Source organism: Symphodus melops (assembly GCF_947650265.1).
Source record: "Symphodus melops genome assembly, chromosome: 10".
NCBI lineage: Eukaryota > Metazoa > Chordata > Actinopteri > Labriformes > Labridae > Symphodus > Symphodus melops.
In genome coordinates this window covers 6,845,566-6,860,946 of record NC_136700.1, presented here as the reverse complement: position 1 = coordinate 6,860,946, position 15,381 = coordinate 6,845,566, and the positions used below count along the sequence as shown (strand labels likewise).

General features: G+C 43.8%; 2 protein-coding genes across 4 annotated transcripts in view; one reads left to right on the top strand and one right to left on the bottom strand.

Annotated features, from left to right (window-relative positions):
* sipa1l3 (signal-induced proliferation-associated 1 like 3) overlaps positions 1-10,266 on the top strand; it is a 62,262-nt gene extending 51,996 nt beyond the window's left edge. For 2 of the 3 annotated variants that reach the window (XM_079353579.1, XM_079353578.1), the window contains exons 13-24: positions 656-907; positions 1,492-1,674; positions 2,136-2,260; positions 2,715-2,830; positions 2,921-3,372; positions 4,537-4,767; positions 5,076-5,238; positions 5,338-5,512; positions 5,650-5,826; positions 6,357-6,483; positions 6,801-6,882; positions 7,049-10,266. In XM_079353579.1, the coding sequence (XP_079209705.1) occupies positions 656-907; positions 1,492-1,674; positions 2,136-2,260; positions 2,715-2,830; positions 2,921-3,372; positions 4,537-4,767; positions 5,076-5,238; positions 5,338-5,512; positions 5,650-5,826; positions 6,357-6,483; positions 6,801-6,882; positions 7,049-7,240 (2,275 nt within the window). In that variant the 3' untranslated portion in view covers positions 7,241-10,266. The remainder of the gene's footprint in view (positions 1-655; positions 908-1,491; positions 1,675-2,135; positions 2,261-2,714; positions 2,831-2,920; positions 3,373-4,536; positions 4,768-5,075; positions 5,239-5,337; positions 5,513-5,649; positions 5,827-6,356; positions 6,484-6,800; positions 6,883-7,048) is intronic. The other variant, XM_079353580.1, reaches the window with a different exon arrangement.
* A 704-nt stretch (positions 10,267-10,970) lies between these two features.
* Positions 10,971-15,240, bottom strand: LOC306830296 (ribonucleoside-diphosphate reductase large subunit). Its single transcript, XM_079353683.1, has 4 exons — positions 15,045-15,240; positions 11,948-13,929; positions 11,549-11,737; positions 10,971-11,450 (listed from the first exon to the last, which is right to left on the bottom strand). Exons 1-4 carry the CDS (start codon positions 15,061-15,063, stop codon positions 11,256-11,258), a joined length of 2,385 nt encoding a protein of 794 aa, XP_079209809.1. The 5' UTR covers positions 15,064-15,240; the 3' UTR covers positions 10,971-11,255.
* Between the last annotated feature and the right edge of the window lie 141 nt (positions 15,241-15,381).

The following is a 15,381-nucleotide window of genomic DNA, read 5'->3' as shown; positions in this document are numbered from 1 at the left end:
CATGTTACTGACAGAAAGGTTTTTAAATGATGATAATAATAATAATAAAATAATAATTTAATGAAAACTGAAAAAGTAAAGTGCACATTGTTCAACGTAATAAAAAAGCATTGATGTAAATATGCTGGAATTAGAACATTAGTTCAATTGTATCTGTAGTCTTAGTTTAAAGGGGGAGGGGACAATTTATAATGTATTCAATGGTAACTAAAATAATCTGCAACTGCGTTTTGAATAGTTAAAATGTGCATGTGCTCTGTGAGAATAACTTTACTGACTCCTTACATTGAAAACACTGTAATAGTTTCCTCCAGTGTGTCCTCATCTATTTGATTTACTCCTCTCCTGTTTGCTTTTAAAATGCAGTGATTTTGCTCCTCACCTTGACACCATCATCACCCCTCTCTCGCTCTCTCTCTTCCTCTCAGCATTCGTCTGGTCTTGAACACTTTCTCCATGCATATTTGATGCCTTCTGCCCAGCTGCAATAGACTGTCTGAATGAAATAATAATGATGTGTAAAAGATATGTGCTGGATATAGCGGCTGCTATGAGACTATGAGCATTGAGTTGCTTTGCCTCCAGCTGGAGGTGCGGTCACTTGCCTGCTATAGCCCACTTGTTGCTAACAGACCCGCCCTGTATGTTTGTTCAGGGGGTGCACGGAGGAGTATGAGATGAAGACCATGGAGCAGAAGCCAGAACCTGAGCCTCTGGCGGCAGGATACAGACCCTCTCCTCGCACCACGTGGAGGTGGGACAGCCCACCAATTCCTGCAGGGCTCCACAGTGCCCCCAATGCCCAGCGCTGGGCCCCCATGGGTCCCCCACCTCCTCCCCTGCCGCGCTCACACAAGGCCCTAATGTCTGTTGCCTACAGGGACCCCCAGCACCTCAACTCTAAGAGGTGAGACTCAGAGATGCTGATTTTTCTTTTCTTTTTGCACAATAAAATGACAGAACACACTGGACTGGGATTCTTATGACCTAATTCCTTCACATTTATAAAGAATATTCATACTGAAACACCATAAATAATGAATTTTCTTTATTAATAAAGCACATATGTACAGTTTAAAATCAGCTAAGAGTGATGAGGAGCGGCTTTGTCCACAGGGCGAAACAACCTCCACACAAACCCCAAGTTTTCACTAGATGATTAATTTATGGCTCAACAATGCATTGATCAAGATTAAACTTTAATAACATTTAGTTTTTTTGTAAGGTTGTAATGTTCTTGCTTTACCTTTTTCTGTCTTAGTTGCCAGTCAGTATCCGCACACACACACACACACACATTACTTTGGCCTCTACTAAAGTCAACAACAGCAACCACATCCTGGCACCCTCTATTTAAATAGTGTTTTTTTGGTTTGGTTTTTTTGCATCGTGCTTTTCACATAACTTCCGAAATGACTCTTGTTTTATTTTTACTGCCTAACTCATATCTTGCCTACTGGCTAACAGTCTGCCTCTTTGTGTGCCCTCCAGGCCTGTGAGCTACCCAGAGAATCACTATAGTCTGTCTCCTGCGGGGGGCGACAGATTGCTGACCTACAGAAACCCCTCAGCCAGCTTCTCCTCCCCCAGCTCAGGCCTTATGGGTCTGTCCACAATGGGGCCACCTGGGATCACACCAGGCCCCTTCGTACGCTACAAACCCTCACCTGACAGGTGTGTGTGTAGCCTGTGGTTCTCCTAGCGTTCCTTCTTCTCTCTTTGATCTTGATTGAACATGTTTAATGTAACTCATAGCAACTGTTTTGAGAACAAGAGTCAGATATCCTCTTTTCTTAAGACAGCCTAAAAAGTGTGGTAGATTCAGGTCTGAATTTAAACATGTACGAACACTGTGTCTCTGTGAGGAAGGATCTGTTGTGTGGGCAGCTCTTCCTCACAGTGTGGAGGTTGATAACATCTCACCCAACCAAAAATGCTTTTTCACCACCGTCAGGAGGCAAAACAAAAACTGAAATTCTCACTTTTCAGTCAAAGTGGAATTCTACATTTCAAAGGCTTTGAACGTGTGGATTTAATTTGACCCTGTCCTCTTTTTCCATGAATAACTGACATGTTCTGTGTGCATCATTGTCTTCATTTATCAACCCTCCATCTCTTATGATCCATCTGTGTAGATATGGAACAGGACAGCGCCCCCTGCTGCCCTATGAGCCCCATCTCAGTGTGGACATAAACTCCAGTGGAGACTCTTCCTCAGGCTTTACCAGTCAGGAGAGCACCATGGAGCGCTGCAAAACAGGTACATGACAACAGATGAGTCCTATGACTACTTGTGTGACAGAGTTAGCTGCTTGAGACTCACTTATTTCCCTCAGGAGATGGTAGAGTCCAAAAACAGAGCTAAAATTGTTCGAGTTCATTTTGTACTTTTAGCCATCAGGCGACAAAAAACATGACTCCATAAGAATATGAATGTTTTCCTGTGTCTACAGGATACAAACAAGGATCTGTTGTCTTAAAATAGGGGTAAAGATGTGGCCACAAAAAAATGTATTTCAGGTTTGAATGTAATAACAACCACTGTCTCTGAGTTTGAGTGTAAATGTGCAGAGCTAAGTTAACACAGTGTAATTTTGTGGGTTGTTGGCTGGGTTGTTTAAATGTGCTATAAGTATTTAATCCTCTTTGCTGATCATGGAGGGTCAGTGTAATTTGCTTTAATCCTGTGAGTGTCTGTATGTGTTTCTGTCTAGAGCCCCTCTGGCATGTCCCCGCTTCATCTTCTCGGGGTCCGGGTGTAGGAGGAGGGCAGAGGAGACAAACTAGACAGGATGTCCCGGGTAAAGACTCTCCAAACAGACACTCAAAGGTCAGTCTTATCATCGCCACGCTTTATTTGTTCACCTTCCTCGTCTCGTTGCCTCTGTGTGTCTTAATCTTGTCCTCTTGTCCTCTGCAGGGTGAGACTCAGTACTCCAGCCACTCCAGCAGCAACACTCTGTCGAGCAACGCCTCAAGCGGCCACAGCGACGAGCGCTGGTTCGAAGGAGGAGCCGGAGGAGAGCGAGGAGGCAGCGGGAGTTGTCTTATCGACCCGGCTGACCCGGAGCCAGATCTTCTGAACAAGGGGGGTTCAAACGACAGCGGCATCGACGCCTCAACGCACTACAACAACAACGCTCGTCACGGAAACGTGTCAAACAACCAGTCGCATAAGCCCGTGCACTCCTTCGTCGCCTACAGCGGCATGCAGGAGCTGTCGGTGGGAAGGAGCAGCGGTGGGGGAGAGGTGAGGAGGAGAGAGTCTTCGCCGATCATACCAGCATCAGCCAATCAGAACAAAGGGTACATGACGAGGACATTCCCGCCTCCTGGCTCCAGTGCTGATAAAATGGATGCTTTCAAACCCAGGTGAGAAATGATGAGATGCATCTTTTACGGCGTGTTTTATGAAGCTCTTAAGAACTCCAATTACGGTAATCTCAGATAGCGACAGGACACATTCAGCTCACTTTCCTGGGACGTTTTTCAATCATATATCTCACAGTTTAACACATACTCGTCACAACTTTAACAGGACAACTTAATGTGGAATCTTTAGGACAGATTTAGGGAGCAGCAGGTATTCTCAGATTATAGTGTGATGCATGAACATGTATAGAGGGGCACATTAGGGATTACAGCAGCTTTAATCCTTGTGAAACATACAGATCATCATGTGATCTGCTGGTGGACATCCCCCCCCCCCCCCCCCCCCCCCCCCCGCCACCCCCAACACACGAACATGCAGAGAGTCAAATCTCTGTTCGTTGGATTACAGATATGTGCATCTTAACCCTGAGTACCATAAACTGATGCTGCAGTCTGCGCCCGATGTGTGATGGACCGAGTAGGACAGAGAAGGATACATCACAGTTTTTCAAGTAGACATGCTCATGATGTAAGGTCCATAAGAGCTTCTGTCATTCACATGGCTTGTTTTATTGTTTTGGAGCAGCAGAGACGAGGACTAGAGAATCAAAAACATTTAAGGTTGTCTGATAGATGCTGGAAGTTCTTCTGGGAGTCTACCGCTGTTTATGGTTTGTTTTGTCATTTCAGCAGTCCTAGACTATCTTCATTATCTGATTGAGAAAAGGGGTAGATAAGGAAAATGTTCGCTACAGGAATTAGTAATGCTAACATGTAAACAAATTAATTTCACTTTAATGGAGTTGAGCATTATTTTAAAAACCTTTTGTTTTCCTTAGTTGAGGATATCAGCCCCACTGTCGTATCTGATGTTATTTGATGATATTTTATGAAGCTAAATCCATGCAGGTGGTTAGCTTAGCTTAGCTTCGCGACACCTCACCTAAAGGGGGTTGGTAGGCTGATTGTGTATCTTTAAATAAAAGTGTTCCTTAAACTTTCTTTGATAGAAAATGTTGACCCAATGAACAATAATTTAGCAAAGGGTTTATTATAAAACATTATCCTGTTAATGTAGTTTTTATCGATCTGTTGATTAGATTTTCTTGTTTATTCCTGTATTCGATTTTTTTATGTATATGCATGTCTTGTCCCTTCACCCAGGGCCTACACACCCCAGGGTTACAAGACCCCTTCAGCAGAGAAAGCTCGGCCTATTCGAGCGGCTACCACTACGCCAACTTCAGCTCAGTTAAGCTCCACCCCTCTGTCCAGCTCCGCCCCCAAGTCCTCCTGGACTGGGAAGAGCAGACAAACTGCCTGGCAGGGTGACGACGGCGGCCCATCAACTTTAAATGCAACAACATCCAGTTCAGACAGCAGCAGCAGCAAGAAGTGAGTTTCTGACGGAGAATATTTACGTTTAAACTTTAACTAGGAAACATGACTTTATAAATGATACGGGTTTGATCTGCACCTGAGCAAAGCTTTCACTACTCCCAACATCAAAAACAGTTTTAAACTACATGATAGAATATGATGTGTGTACGGACCACTTTAATAATGCATCAACAACTCGACCTCAGTCACCTGCAGATGAAATCTTTACAGATGAAATTCTTGCTGTGGCCTCCCTGTAAATGTACCGCACACGGGGAGGAATACATGCTGGATTTGTGTTTTTGACATTGATATCTCAACAGGCAGGTGGATATGAACTCAAAGAACGTGTTTGGACAACCTCGACTCCGAGCGTCACTGAGGGACCTGCGTTCTCCAAGACGGACGTACAAAAGCACAATCGAGGACGACCTGAAGAAACTGATCATCATGGACAACCCAGGAGAGACGCCACAAAGAGATTCAGTGAGGAACAGCAAAACACCCATTTCTATCAGTCAACTGTCCCCACTTCTTTAACTTGCTCTGATTGTTTAAATTATTATTTATTTTTCGTCCTCGCAGTCTCCGAGGCGGACTTTGCAGCGCACATTCTCAGACGAGTCGCTGTGCAGTGGGCGCAGAGAGGCAAGCTTCGCCAACTCTGAGAACCAGACGACTCCCACTGACTTACTGTTCACCTGCACGCTGCCCACTCGCAGACACGCCGCCTCCTCCAACCACATGCAGAGCAAAAAGGGTGAGTTCAAACTATAGCCAGGCTCTAACTATTCACTGCCAAAACTGCTTTGTTATCTGCTGCCAGCTTTCAAGCTGTCAGTATCAGAGACTGTTATGCAAGACTTCTGCAACCCGTTTTCCTCTCCCATCCTTCAGTTCCTCTGTCGGCCTCGGAGCTGTCTCTCACAGAAGTAAGAGACAAAGTCCCCCCCCTGAGGAGGCTGGACCCTGGGCTGATGCCTCTCCCTGACACAGCCTGTGGACTGGAGTGGTCCAGCCTGGTCAATGCTGCTAAAGCCTACGAAGGTGAGGCCGGAGACTCTTCAGGATTAGGTTTGTTCAGATAAATATTATATATGGTGGGTGTGTGGGTTTTTTGTTTTATTTGGTGTTTGGACAAAAAGATGTAAGAATAAGCAGCTTCACTCAGACAAACGGTGCAGGTGTGCTCTCTGCTGAATTTACCTTGATGTTTTTAAGTAGTCAAAAAAAGAATTTTCCAGGAAATACAATTGTTCTGTTGTTGGAAAGACTTTGCTCGGGTTTAAAGAATAGGCATTGATGAAAATAAAGAAACAGTTTGACATGTGAGTAACCATGGGGGTGTAAGTCATATTGTCTGGATGTCGAGGGTCGATCTGGTTCACCTTGCCTCACTCCTCTTCTGTCACATGATACTCCTGGGAAAGAAAGACGGACGTTTGTGTTCATCACAAAGACTCGAGCCAACACTTGATCTCTGAGTCGACATGCTGCCAGCTCCTCCTCTGTGGACGTGTTCTGTATCCTAAAGGACTCAAAAGTCTCCTTCCTGCAGCCTTTTCACCGACAAATGATGCAATTTTTTTATTTTTTTTTTACAGCGCAAAGAGCCGTCTCTCTCTTCTCGCTGAATGAGCAACAGGTTGGAGGTCCAGACATGAGACCAGCCGTCAGTCCAGTCCAGTTTCAGACTCCTCAGACTCCTCGGACCACGCCCACCTTCAGTTGGTGGGTCAAAAATACAGCTACTTTCCTTAACTCTGTCATGACTGCCCCCTTGTGGTTAATGAGTGGAACTGAACATTTAGCCCGTGGACTCCTTTTGATTTATCTCAATACAGCAAACTGTTTGACTTGACTTAATCTGTAGAGCTTCAATTTCATCAGTTTGTAGACGAGAACAAATGAACACGTCTAAAACCAACAATAAAACATATATTCTTAACTACCTAAATAACTCCAACAGCTGTAGGCTTGTTTGTGTTTGTGCTTGAGCGTTGCTGTTATTTGTTCTGTGCAAACTCATCTGTGCTGTTTGTTCACAGCGACGAGGTGCCCAACGAATTGTCTGGTCGGCTCTACCACCTGGAAGTGATGCTGAAACAGCTCAACAATGATCTGGAGAGAGTGAGAATCATTTCTTTTCACAATTATGTCTTTACTGAACATTTAAAAAATGAAACCTTCTGGGATGAATTTGAACCCAGGACAGGACAAATTAAATTACTCTTTTCAGTAACGGTAGAAAACGTCTGTTCTTTGTGTCTTTATTGATCTGCCTCTCTCCCTCCAGGAGAAGCACGATAAAGTCGTCCTGCTCGCAGAGATGGCCAACCTGCGAGAGAACAACCAGCGGCTGCAGGCGGAAAGCATGACAGCCAGCGAGCAGCTCCGAAAGTTTAGTCGTATTTTCACAAACGCCAAGAGCGAGAGCGACCACGAGGCTCACTCCTTAACACACGAACACGGCTCAAAGAGGGAGTGACACCAGCACCGGCAGGAGGAGGAGAAGAAGAGTGAGATATTCAGGCCACAGAGGAGGGACGACCGTGAGAGAAATCCTCTTTCCGTGCGCACAAAGGGGCAGCAAAGGTCACAATGATGTCACCTCACGCAGCTTCCACTGGACTGCCTTAAACTGTAGAGAGCGGGAAAAAACAACGACCGGATTTTTATAACGCCACACTCCCCGAGCCTGTTCACACACAGAGGAGGGGGCCTCCCTCTCTGTAGTCTGAGCCTGTCTATTTTTATAAACTGAAGTCAAAACGTCTTACTGACCTGTCCTATGTTGAAATACTTACCTACTATGCCAGAGGAGCGAGTGCAGGAGGAGAACCTGACTGTTTAAGAGACACTACATCACCTGGAGAGGCCTAATACTGTTTCTGCAGCAAATCAGCCAAAAACTAAAGACTCATTATTGACTGCATCACCCAGAATGCACTATAAGTACGGAGACTCTACAGACATGGTACTGTAGATAGATGAGGTACATTTCTCATGTATCAATATGACCTTTACTGATATTGTATAACAGTCTTACTAAAGAGGTGTGTGTGTGCGCGTGTGTGCATGTACAGATGGTACGGATACTCAGAAGCATTACGGCACAAACGTTTTTGTGCGTTTTGTCCCGTGTGTGTGTGTGTGTGTGTGTGTGTGTGTGTGTGTGTGTGTGTGTGTGTGTGTGTGTGTGTGTGTGTGTGTGTGTGTGTGTGTGTGTGTGTGTGTGTGTGTGTGTGTGTGTGTGTGTGTGTGTGTGTGTGTGTGTGTGTGTGTGTTGGACTTCTGAGTGAAGAACAAATCAGTTTACTGTCGTACAAAAACGTTTGGGCCACATTATTCCTCTTTCCTCCGTTAGCATGGACGAAGCGCGGCCCCTGAGATGTGAAACAAGCCATCAGGGAGTGTAAACGGTCCACGTCATAAAACTTGGAGATCAAACTGAATTTAATCTTTAATGTACTGAATTTGATCCTCACTGTTTTTAGCAGTGCTGCTCAGACCTAAACGTACTGAATATTGATTTCAGCCCTGTGACTTTCTCTCACTACGTCTTTGAACTGATTGTTTTCTTTCTGACAGTGAAACAGATGTATGACATGTTAAGTCAAACGCATTATACGCTTTACAGGGAAGAGAAGAATCTATTCTTAAAAATGAAGCTGCTCTGCTTAGCTTAGCATAAACACTAGAAACAGGCAGAAGCCGTTAACTTTGCTCTGCCAAATTATAACAGAATCAGCTGTAAAGCCCTTCTAAAGGTCATAAACGCATTAAATACATACATGTTTGAGAGAGTTCATTCTAAATTCACTTTTCAAATTCAAGTTTTAAGTGAACTTTCGAGATCCTTCTGGGTAGATTTTGTCCGTGTTTGGGTTAGCTGTTCTCCCTTGCATCAGTCTTTATGCTAAGCTAACCTTTGTTCATTACCTGACATGAGTCTAATCCCTCTATCCCGCTCTCTTCCAAACAGAAAGTCAAGCCATTGTTTTTATTGCTTCTTCCCTGCATAGCCAAATGAACGACATGAAGCTGTTCATGAAACTCACTGGACAACACTGAAGCGCCCTCATATCTTAATTGCTGTGCGCGTGTGTGTGTGCGTCTGTGCGTGCGTGTGTGTGGATTTGTTGCAGTGTTCTGTGATAAAAACCCAGATGAACACAAACTTCACTATTTATACTGCTAACTTGCTTAATGATATTGTGTACTATATCTATTTTTCATACAGGAGTAGTGTGTTTTTTGGATGCTGGGATTGAAAGGACAAATCGTCCCTGCAAAGGATGAATCTTAGCTTTCTGTGTCAGAACGGATATTTCTGATCAAACTGAATTCAATGATCTCCTGCTCTGTAATTCAGCTACTTTTTCCTGGTCTGACTGGAACTGTTGTATTGTCACTCCCAACCTCACTCAGGTTTCTGAAAATGCTGTCAAAGACTCTAACCATGTGGACGTTTGGGCTGAGAAGCAGATTATTTGTCATTGTAGTTCCCCTTTAAATAGTTACCGGTATGCATTTTGGAAAACCTGTTAGTCAGGATTTTAAGAGTATTTTTGAATTTGTAATCTATTTCCATGATCGAAGTATTTAAATAGCTGGATTACCCTAAAATAGACCGTGTCCCTATTTATCTTCCCGAATTGACACCTGGACATGTGGTACCATGTGCCCTGAAGTTTAACACGCCCTCTCCTCTTATGAACAAAACCCTTTTACTGGCACGTGATGTGTCGAGTAAACAAACAGCCTGTCCTCCTGCTCCGCCTCAGCCTTTAACGTTTCCACCTCCTTTATTCTCCTGCAGCTATTCGCATCAACTTTTATAACAGTAGACTTTATACTTGAGCCTATTTTCACCTTTCCTAGTCCGTCGTTTTATTATACATCAGATATAATGAGGTTCGGTTCATGACTGGAACATTTCCTTGTCTTTGTGCAGCTTCGCAGGTGTAGCTGTGATTTTAGTATCTGCATCCCTCACTAGTTTGCTTTGTAAAACTGGCAATGTTTTCTTCTTTTTAAATATATATTTTGTTCATGTTATGTGTACTGTAAGCTTTTGATAGCGTACACCTGAATCCCTGTTGAACAAATGAATATTGCATTATGGTTAATGGTAATATTGTATGCCTAGGTTTGTTTTTTAGATGTTTAATATTTTGATAATTTATTTTTTAACACATTCCCACTGTTGCAGACAATAGTGAAGATAAGAGGGTACTGTGTTTTGTGTACGCATTCTTTTTTTCTGATCTCTGTACAAAAAAACGATTTGTATGATTTCTTTCTTTTTATTTTTTTGTTTCTATTTTCTCGCGTCGTCGTTCCTCCTTGTGCATCACTGCTTCCTGCATGCTGCAGAGGTCTGAGGTGCATAGACGAAAAGGTGTGGTTCCATATTGTTTTCTTTGGGTTGTAATAACTTGTACATTTTAAAGTGTAAATTATGTTTCCATTATTTTATACAAAATATATTAAAATAACTATCAAAACATTTTTAATGTTGTACATTTATTGTATATTATTCGCCTTGTCGTCGCTGACGTTTCACAAGTGATTGTAAACATGACGTGCTAATGCTGTTAATGGTCAGAAAAGGTTTTTACCTTGTTCTCTGTAATAACGGAAAATTCTCAAATCCTGAACTGGAAGGCGTCTTTGCTCACGTTTAAACTCCTGAATGTCACTTTTAACAGTAAAACTACATATTAGATAACATTTAACTTGTGACTTTTTCTTAATATAAAATACAAAATGTTTTTTCTTTGTCATGCATTAATGGTTTCAACTATCAAAAAAAATAATTTCTGATCGATCATAAATTTGTTTGATACAGTTTGTCTATTTGAGAATTTGTTTTGGACAACTCTAGATATTTTCTTCCAAGGAGAAACATTTCCTTCAAATCTTGACTGAAGTTATCCATTATGTGACTGTTATTCCTTTAAGATGACATTTCTATCATGACTAATTCTTCCCCGACTTTCAGGCGCATAAGTGTTATAAAACTATCAGATGAGTCAACAGCTGCAAACTACTGATATCTGCAGGAGAGCTCATCTGGGGACATAGTCCACAAACTCTAAATGTAAATGAAGCAGATAACATCCTGCTCCAATATTAAAACCATCAGCCCATGAACCATTTATATCCAGATGGTTTACTCCCTTCAGCGCCAACAAATAACTAGCTTGTAAAACTTTATTTTGTCACAAAGCTCATTTTATTTGCATCATAAAATACATTCTGTAAATACTTGAATTGTCATTAGTCAGTTGATAGAAACGCGTCTTTAATAAAATTAATATAATAAATTCTGAAGAGCTAACAGCAGTGTACACGAGAGTGAAAAATGCTCAAGTTGTTTAGTGGAAATGTTACAAATGTTTGTGTAACATGAGGCACACCGCTTCACCAATCAAGTCCCAGTAACACTTAATCCCCAGCAGCTTGCTAACCAGACTATAAACTGGAAGTGTTCGGATTTAAGATCCACACATGAGGCAGTCGTCTCGATTCTCCAGGGAACACACCATGGCCGCCATGTTGCGCTCTTTGATCTCCTCCTCTGAGGCCTTGACCGGCTCCTGCACCTCCTTCAGCTTCTCCTTGTTCAGGGTGAACTGGATGGGGTTAGCGGCTGGCTTCGTCCGCAGGTAGTACATTCCCGTTTTCAGACCCTGTGAAAATTTTTTTAAAAAAGTAAAATTTAAAATGCATTTAACACGATTTGAGATTTTTAGAAATACGTTCCTTCATCCTGATCCGTCTCACTCACCTGTTTCCAGCCGTAGAAGTGCATGCTGGTCAGTTTGCCGTAGTTGGGCTCTGCGATGTGGATGTTCAGGGACTGGCTCTGGTCGATGAAGGCGCCGCGGTCAGCAGCCATCTTGATTACGGTCTTCTGTGAAATTTCCCAAACTGTTTTGTACAGCTGCTTCAGGTCGTCTGGAATCTCATCGATATCCTGAAAAAACAAAACAAAATGTTGACATGTTCGGCAAAAAAATAAATAAAAGTGAACCCTAATGAACCTAATTTATTATTACTGCAGCAAATCGGCAGGTTCTAACATGAGTTTAACTTTTTTTTTTTTAAATTCTGGATAGTCTCTCATTTTACAGATAATGGAGAAACATACTTGACTAGCGGGATGTAATCTGGATGTCTGGTTTACCTGAATGGAACCGCTATGAGCGATCAGCTGATTCTTCATCTCCTCGCTCCACAGTCCCCTCTCAGTCAGGTCTTTGAGCAGATGAGGGTTGACGATCTGAAACTCTCCCGACAGGACCCTGCGGGTGTAGATGTTGCTGGTGTAGGCTTCGATGGACTCGTTGTTGCCCAGGATCTGTGCGGTGGAGGCGGTGGGCATCGGGGCGAGCAGCAGGCTGTTCCGCACGCCGTGTTTGGCGATCTTCTCCTTCAGCAGCTTCCAGTCCAACAGGTCGGTGGGCTTCTTCTCCCACATGTCGTACTGCAGGATCCCCTTGCTGACCGGGGACCCTTCGTAAGTCTCGTAGGGGCCGAGCTCGGCCGCCAGCTCACAGCTCGCCTCCAGGGCGGCGTAATAGATCGTCTCAAAGATCTGAATGTTGAGCAGCTGAGCCTCGGGGCTTTCAAACGGGTACCGCATGAGGATGAAGGCGTCGGCCAAACCCTGAACGCCGATACCAATCGGCCTGTGACGCTTGTTTGACTTCTCGGCCTCCGGCACAGGATAGAAGTTGATCTCTATGATCTTGTTTAAGTTTTTGACGATAACTTTGGTCACATATGCCAGTTTCTTAAAGTCAAACGTCTGCTCAGGGGTGACGTACATGTTGAGTGCGATGGAAGCCAGATTACAAACGGCTACCTCATCATGGCTGGTGTATTCCACTATTTCTGTGCAGAGATTGCTGCTCTTGATGGTGCCCAGATTCTGGTGGTTGGTCTTTCTGTTGCAGGCGTCTTTATAAAGCATGTATGGAGTACCCGTTTCTGTCTGGGACTCAATGATGGCGTGCCACACCTGCTGAGCTTTCACCACACGCTTCACCCTCCCCTCCTTCTCATATGAGGTGTAAAGCTTCTCAAACTCCTCCCCCCAGCACTCGTCCAGCCCAGGACACTCGTTTGGACACATCAGAGACCAGTCCTGGTTGCTCTCCACCCTCTTCATGAACAGGTCGGGGATCCACATGGCGTAGAAGAGGTCTCTGGCTCTCTGCTCCTCCTTTCCCGTGTTCTTCTTCAGCTCCAAGAAGTCAAACACATCGAAGTGCCAGGGCTCGAGGTACATGGCGAAGGCTCCGGGCCTTTTGTTTCCACCTTGGTCGACGTAACGCGCTGTGTTGTTGTAAACTCTCAGCATGGGGACAAGGCCGTTGGAGTTGCCATTTGTGCCGGCAATGTAGCTCCCAGTCGATCTAATACAGCTGACGGCTACACCTATTCCTCCGGCTGACTTGGAGATGAGGGCGCACTGTTTCAGAGTGTCATAAATGCCTTCAATGCTGTCGTCTTTCATGGCGAGCAGGAAGCAGCTGGACAGCTGTGGCCTGTTGGTTCCTGCGTTGAAGAGGGTAGGCGAGGCGTGTGTGAACCACTTCTCAGACAGCAGGTTGTAGGTCTCGATGGCCGCATCTATGTCGGATTTGTGGATCCCGACGGAAACTCTCATCAGCATGTGCTGTGGCCTCTCAGCCACTTTGCCGTTGATCTTGAGCAGGTAGGAGCGCTCCAGAGTCTTGAAGCCGAAGAAGTTGTAGGAGAAGTCTCGGTCGAAGATGATGGCTGAGTTAAGGCGGTCTTTGTTCTCAATGACGAGGTCGAGCGTTTCTTTGGAGATCATAGGGGAGTGGCGTTTGTTTAAGGGGTTGATGTAGTTGTACAGGTCCTCCATCACGTCGCTGAACACCTTCTTGGTCTCTTTGTGCAGGTTAGAGACGGCGATCCGTGCAGCCAGGATGGCATAGTCGGGGTGCTTGGTTGTGAGCGTGGCAGCGATCTCTGCAGCCAGCGTGTCGAGCTCCACCGTGGTGACGCCGCTGTACAAACCCTGGATCACCTTCATCGTTATCTGAGTCGGATCGACGAAGTCGGAGTTCAGGCCGTAGCACAGCTTCTGGATGCGAGAGGTTATTTTGTCGAACATGACGCGCTCTTGGCGTCCATCTACAGAGGAAAACCAACATTTAACCACATTAGAATCATTTCTAGAAAACATAAAACAATATTTAATATATTTCAATTAAACTTGAGTACACTTGTGATGGAGTCACACAACAGAACTGTCACTTGTCCTGAAATCGACCATAATTTAATAACTAATCATCAACTTGAGTAGACTAACAAAGAATTACTTCAAGTTTAAGTTCTGCATGGCCAATTCTTCACATTTATTACATCTCCAGATGATTATCGTATAATTTGTCACCTCGATGTTGAGGCTGGAGGGTCAGGTGATTTAATGACGTATACAGAAAAGTAACCTGATCTTGAGTCATATAGGTCGGTATCATCTAATGGAGTGTTATTTGAATCTGAAATACAGTGGGATGGTGGCATACAAGTGACTCTGCCCAATCACAGTAGTTACTGGTAGTTTATTAACTTAATTGGTTGCTGTTCTCTAATTATCTACATTTATTGTATTGTACTTTTGTGTTTTCATTTAAGTTCTTTTAATCCTTGAATTAGAAAAAACATAATTACTTGTCTCACTTGTCAAACATTTGCAAAACTGTCAAGAGCCTGAAAATATTTTCTTTGTGGTGGAAAATATTTATCTTTTGATTAACATTAACTGTTAACTATGTTATTCTGTGTAACACACATCAATGCAGATTTGATTCATAATTAAACAAATCACTTATGAGCTCCTCATTTACATACAGACTGGCCTTTAGAAAATTTGGCGCCAAACATGACAAAGGCTCGTGCGTATGTCCATAAATGATGCTTCACTGAGTTCACAAGGCCAATATACACTTCTATAGTGAAAATGTTAACATGTACTTCTCTGCACAGCTTGTTTTTAATGTGATTTCGTTCAAATAATCTCCAGAGACAGCTGACAGCCCGCTCGCTCTCTTACAAATGAAACCTTAAGGGCTGGTTCGTGAGGTCAGCCTTGAAGGTTTTGGGGACATTTGACGACGTGTCGGTCAGTCTGAGACATCAGGTCAATTCGTTTTGTTTGTCAAATCTATATTGCTGACAGAAAGAGCACTTAAGCTAACCTGAGCACGCGCAGCATATCTTCACATAACAAACAGGAAACAGCTCACCTCGTTTGATCACGTGCATGCTGGAGGAGTTTGATGGTACTCGTCCACAGAAGTTTATCTTCTCCTCCAAAGAAAAAAGTTGTGCAGCAGAAACATAAACTCTACTCGGCCTCAGAGGAGAAAGCGGGAATGACTCCCCGAAAACCCGCTAACGATGTATTTGTACGGAAGGCGTCACCGTCACGTAAACAGACGGACAGGCTGTTTATCCAATCAGGGGCGACGTATTGCGGGACTTCGTGTCTGACTATGGTTTAAGATGTCAACTTCCTGTTTCGTTCATTTTACCGGATGGAAATCTGGCGGGACAATAAGTGGGTCACACATTATGGATAAT

Coding starts and splice junctions, on each gene's coding strand:
- LOC306830296 (XM_079353683.1), bottom strand. Junction 11,738..11,947: donor CTCATAGCGGTTCCATTCAG/GTAAACCAGACA, acceptor TTGTTTTTTCAG/GATATCGATGAGATTCCAGA. Junction 11,451..11,548: donor ACTTCTACGGCTGGAAACAG/GTGAGTGAGACG, acceptor AAATTTTCACAG/GGTCTGAAAACGGGAATGTA.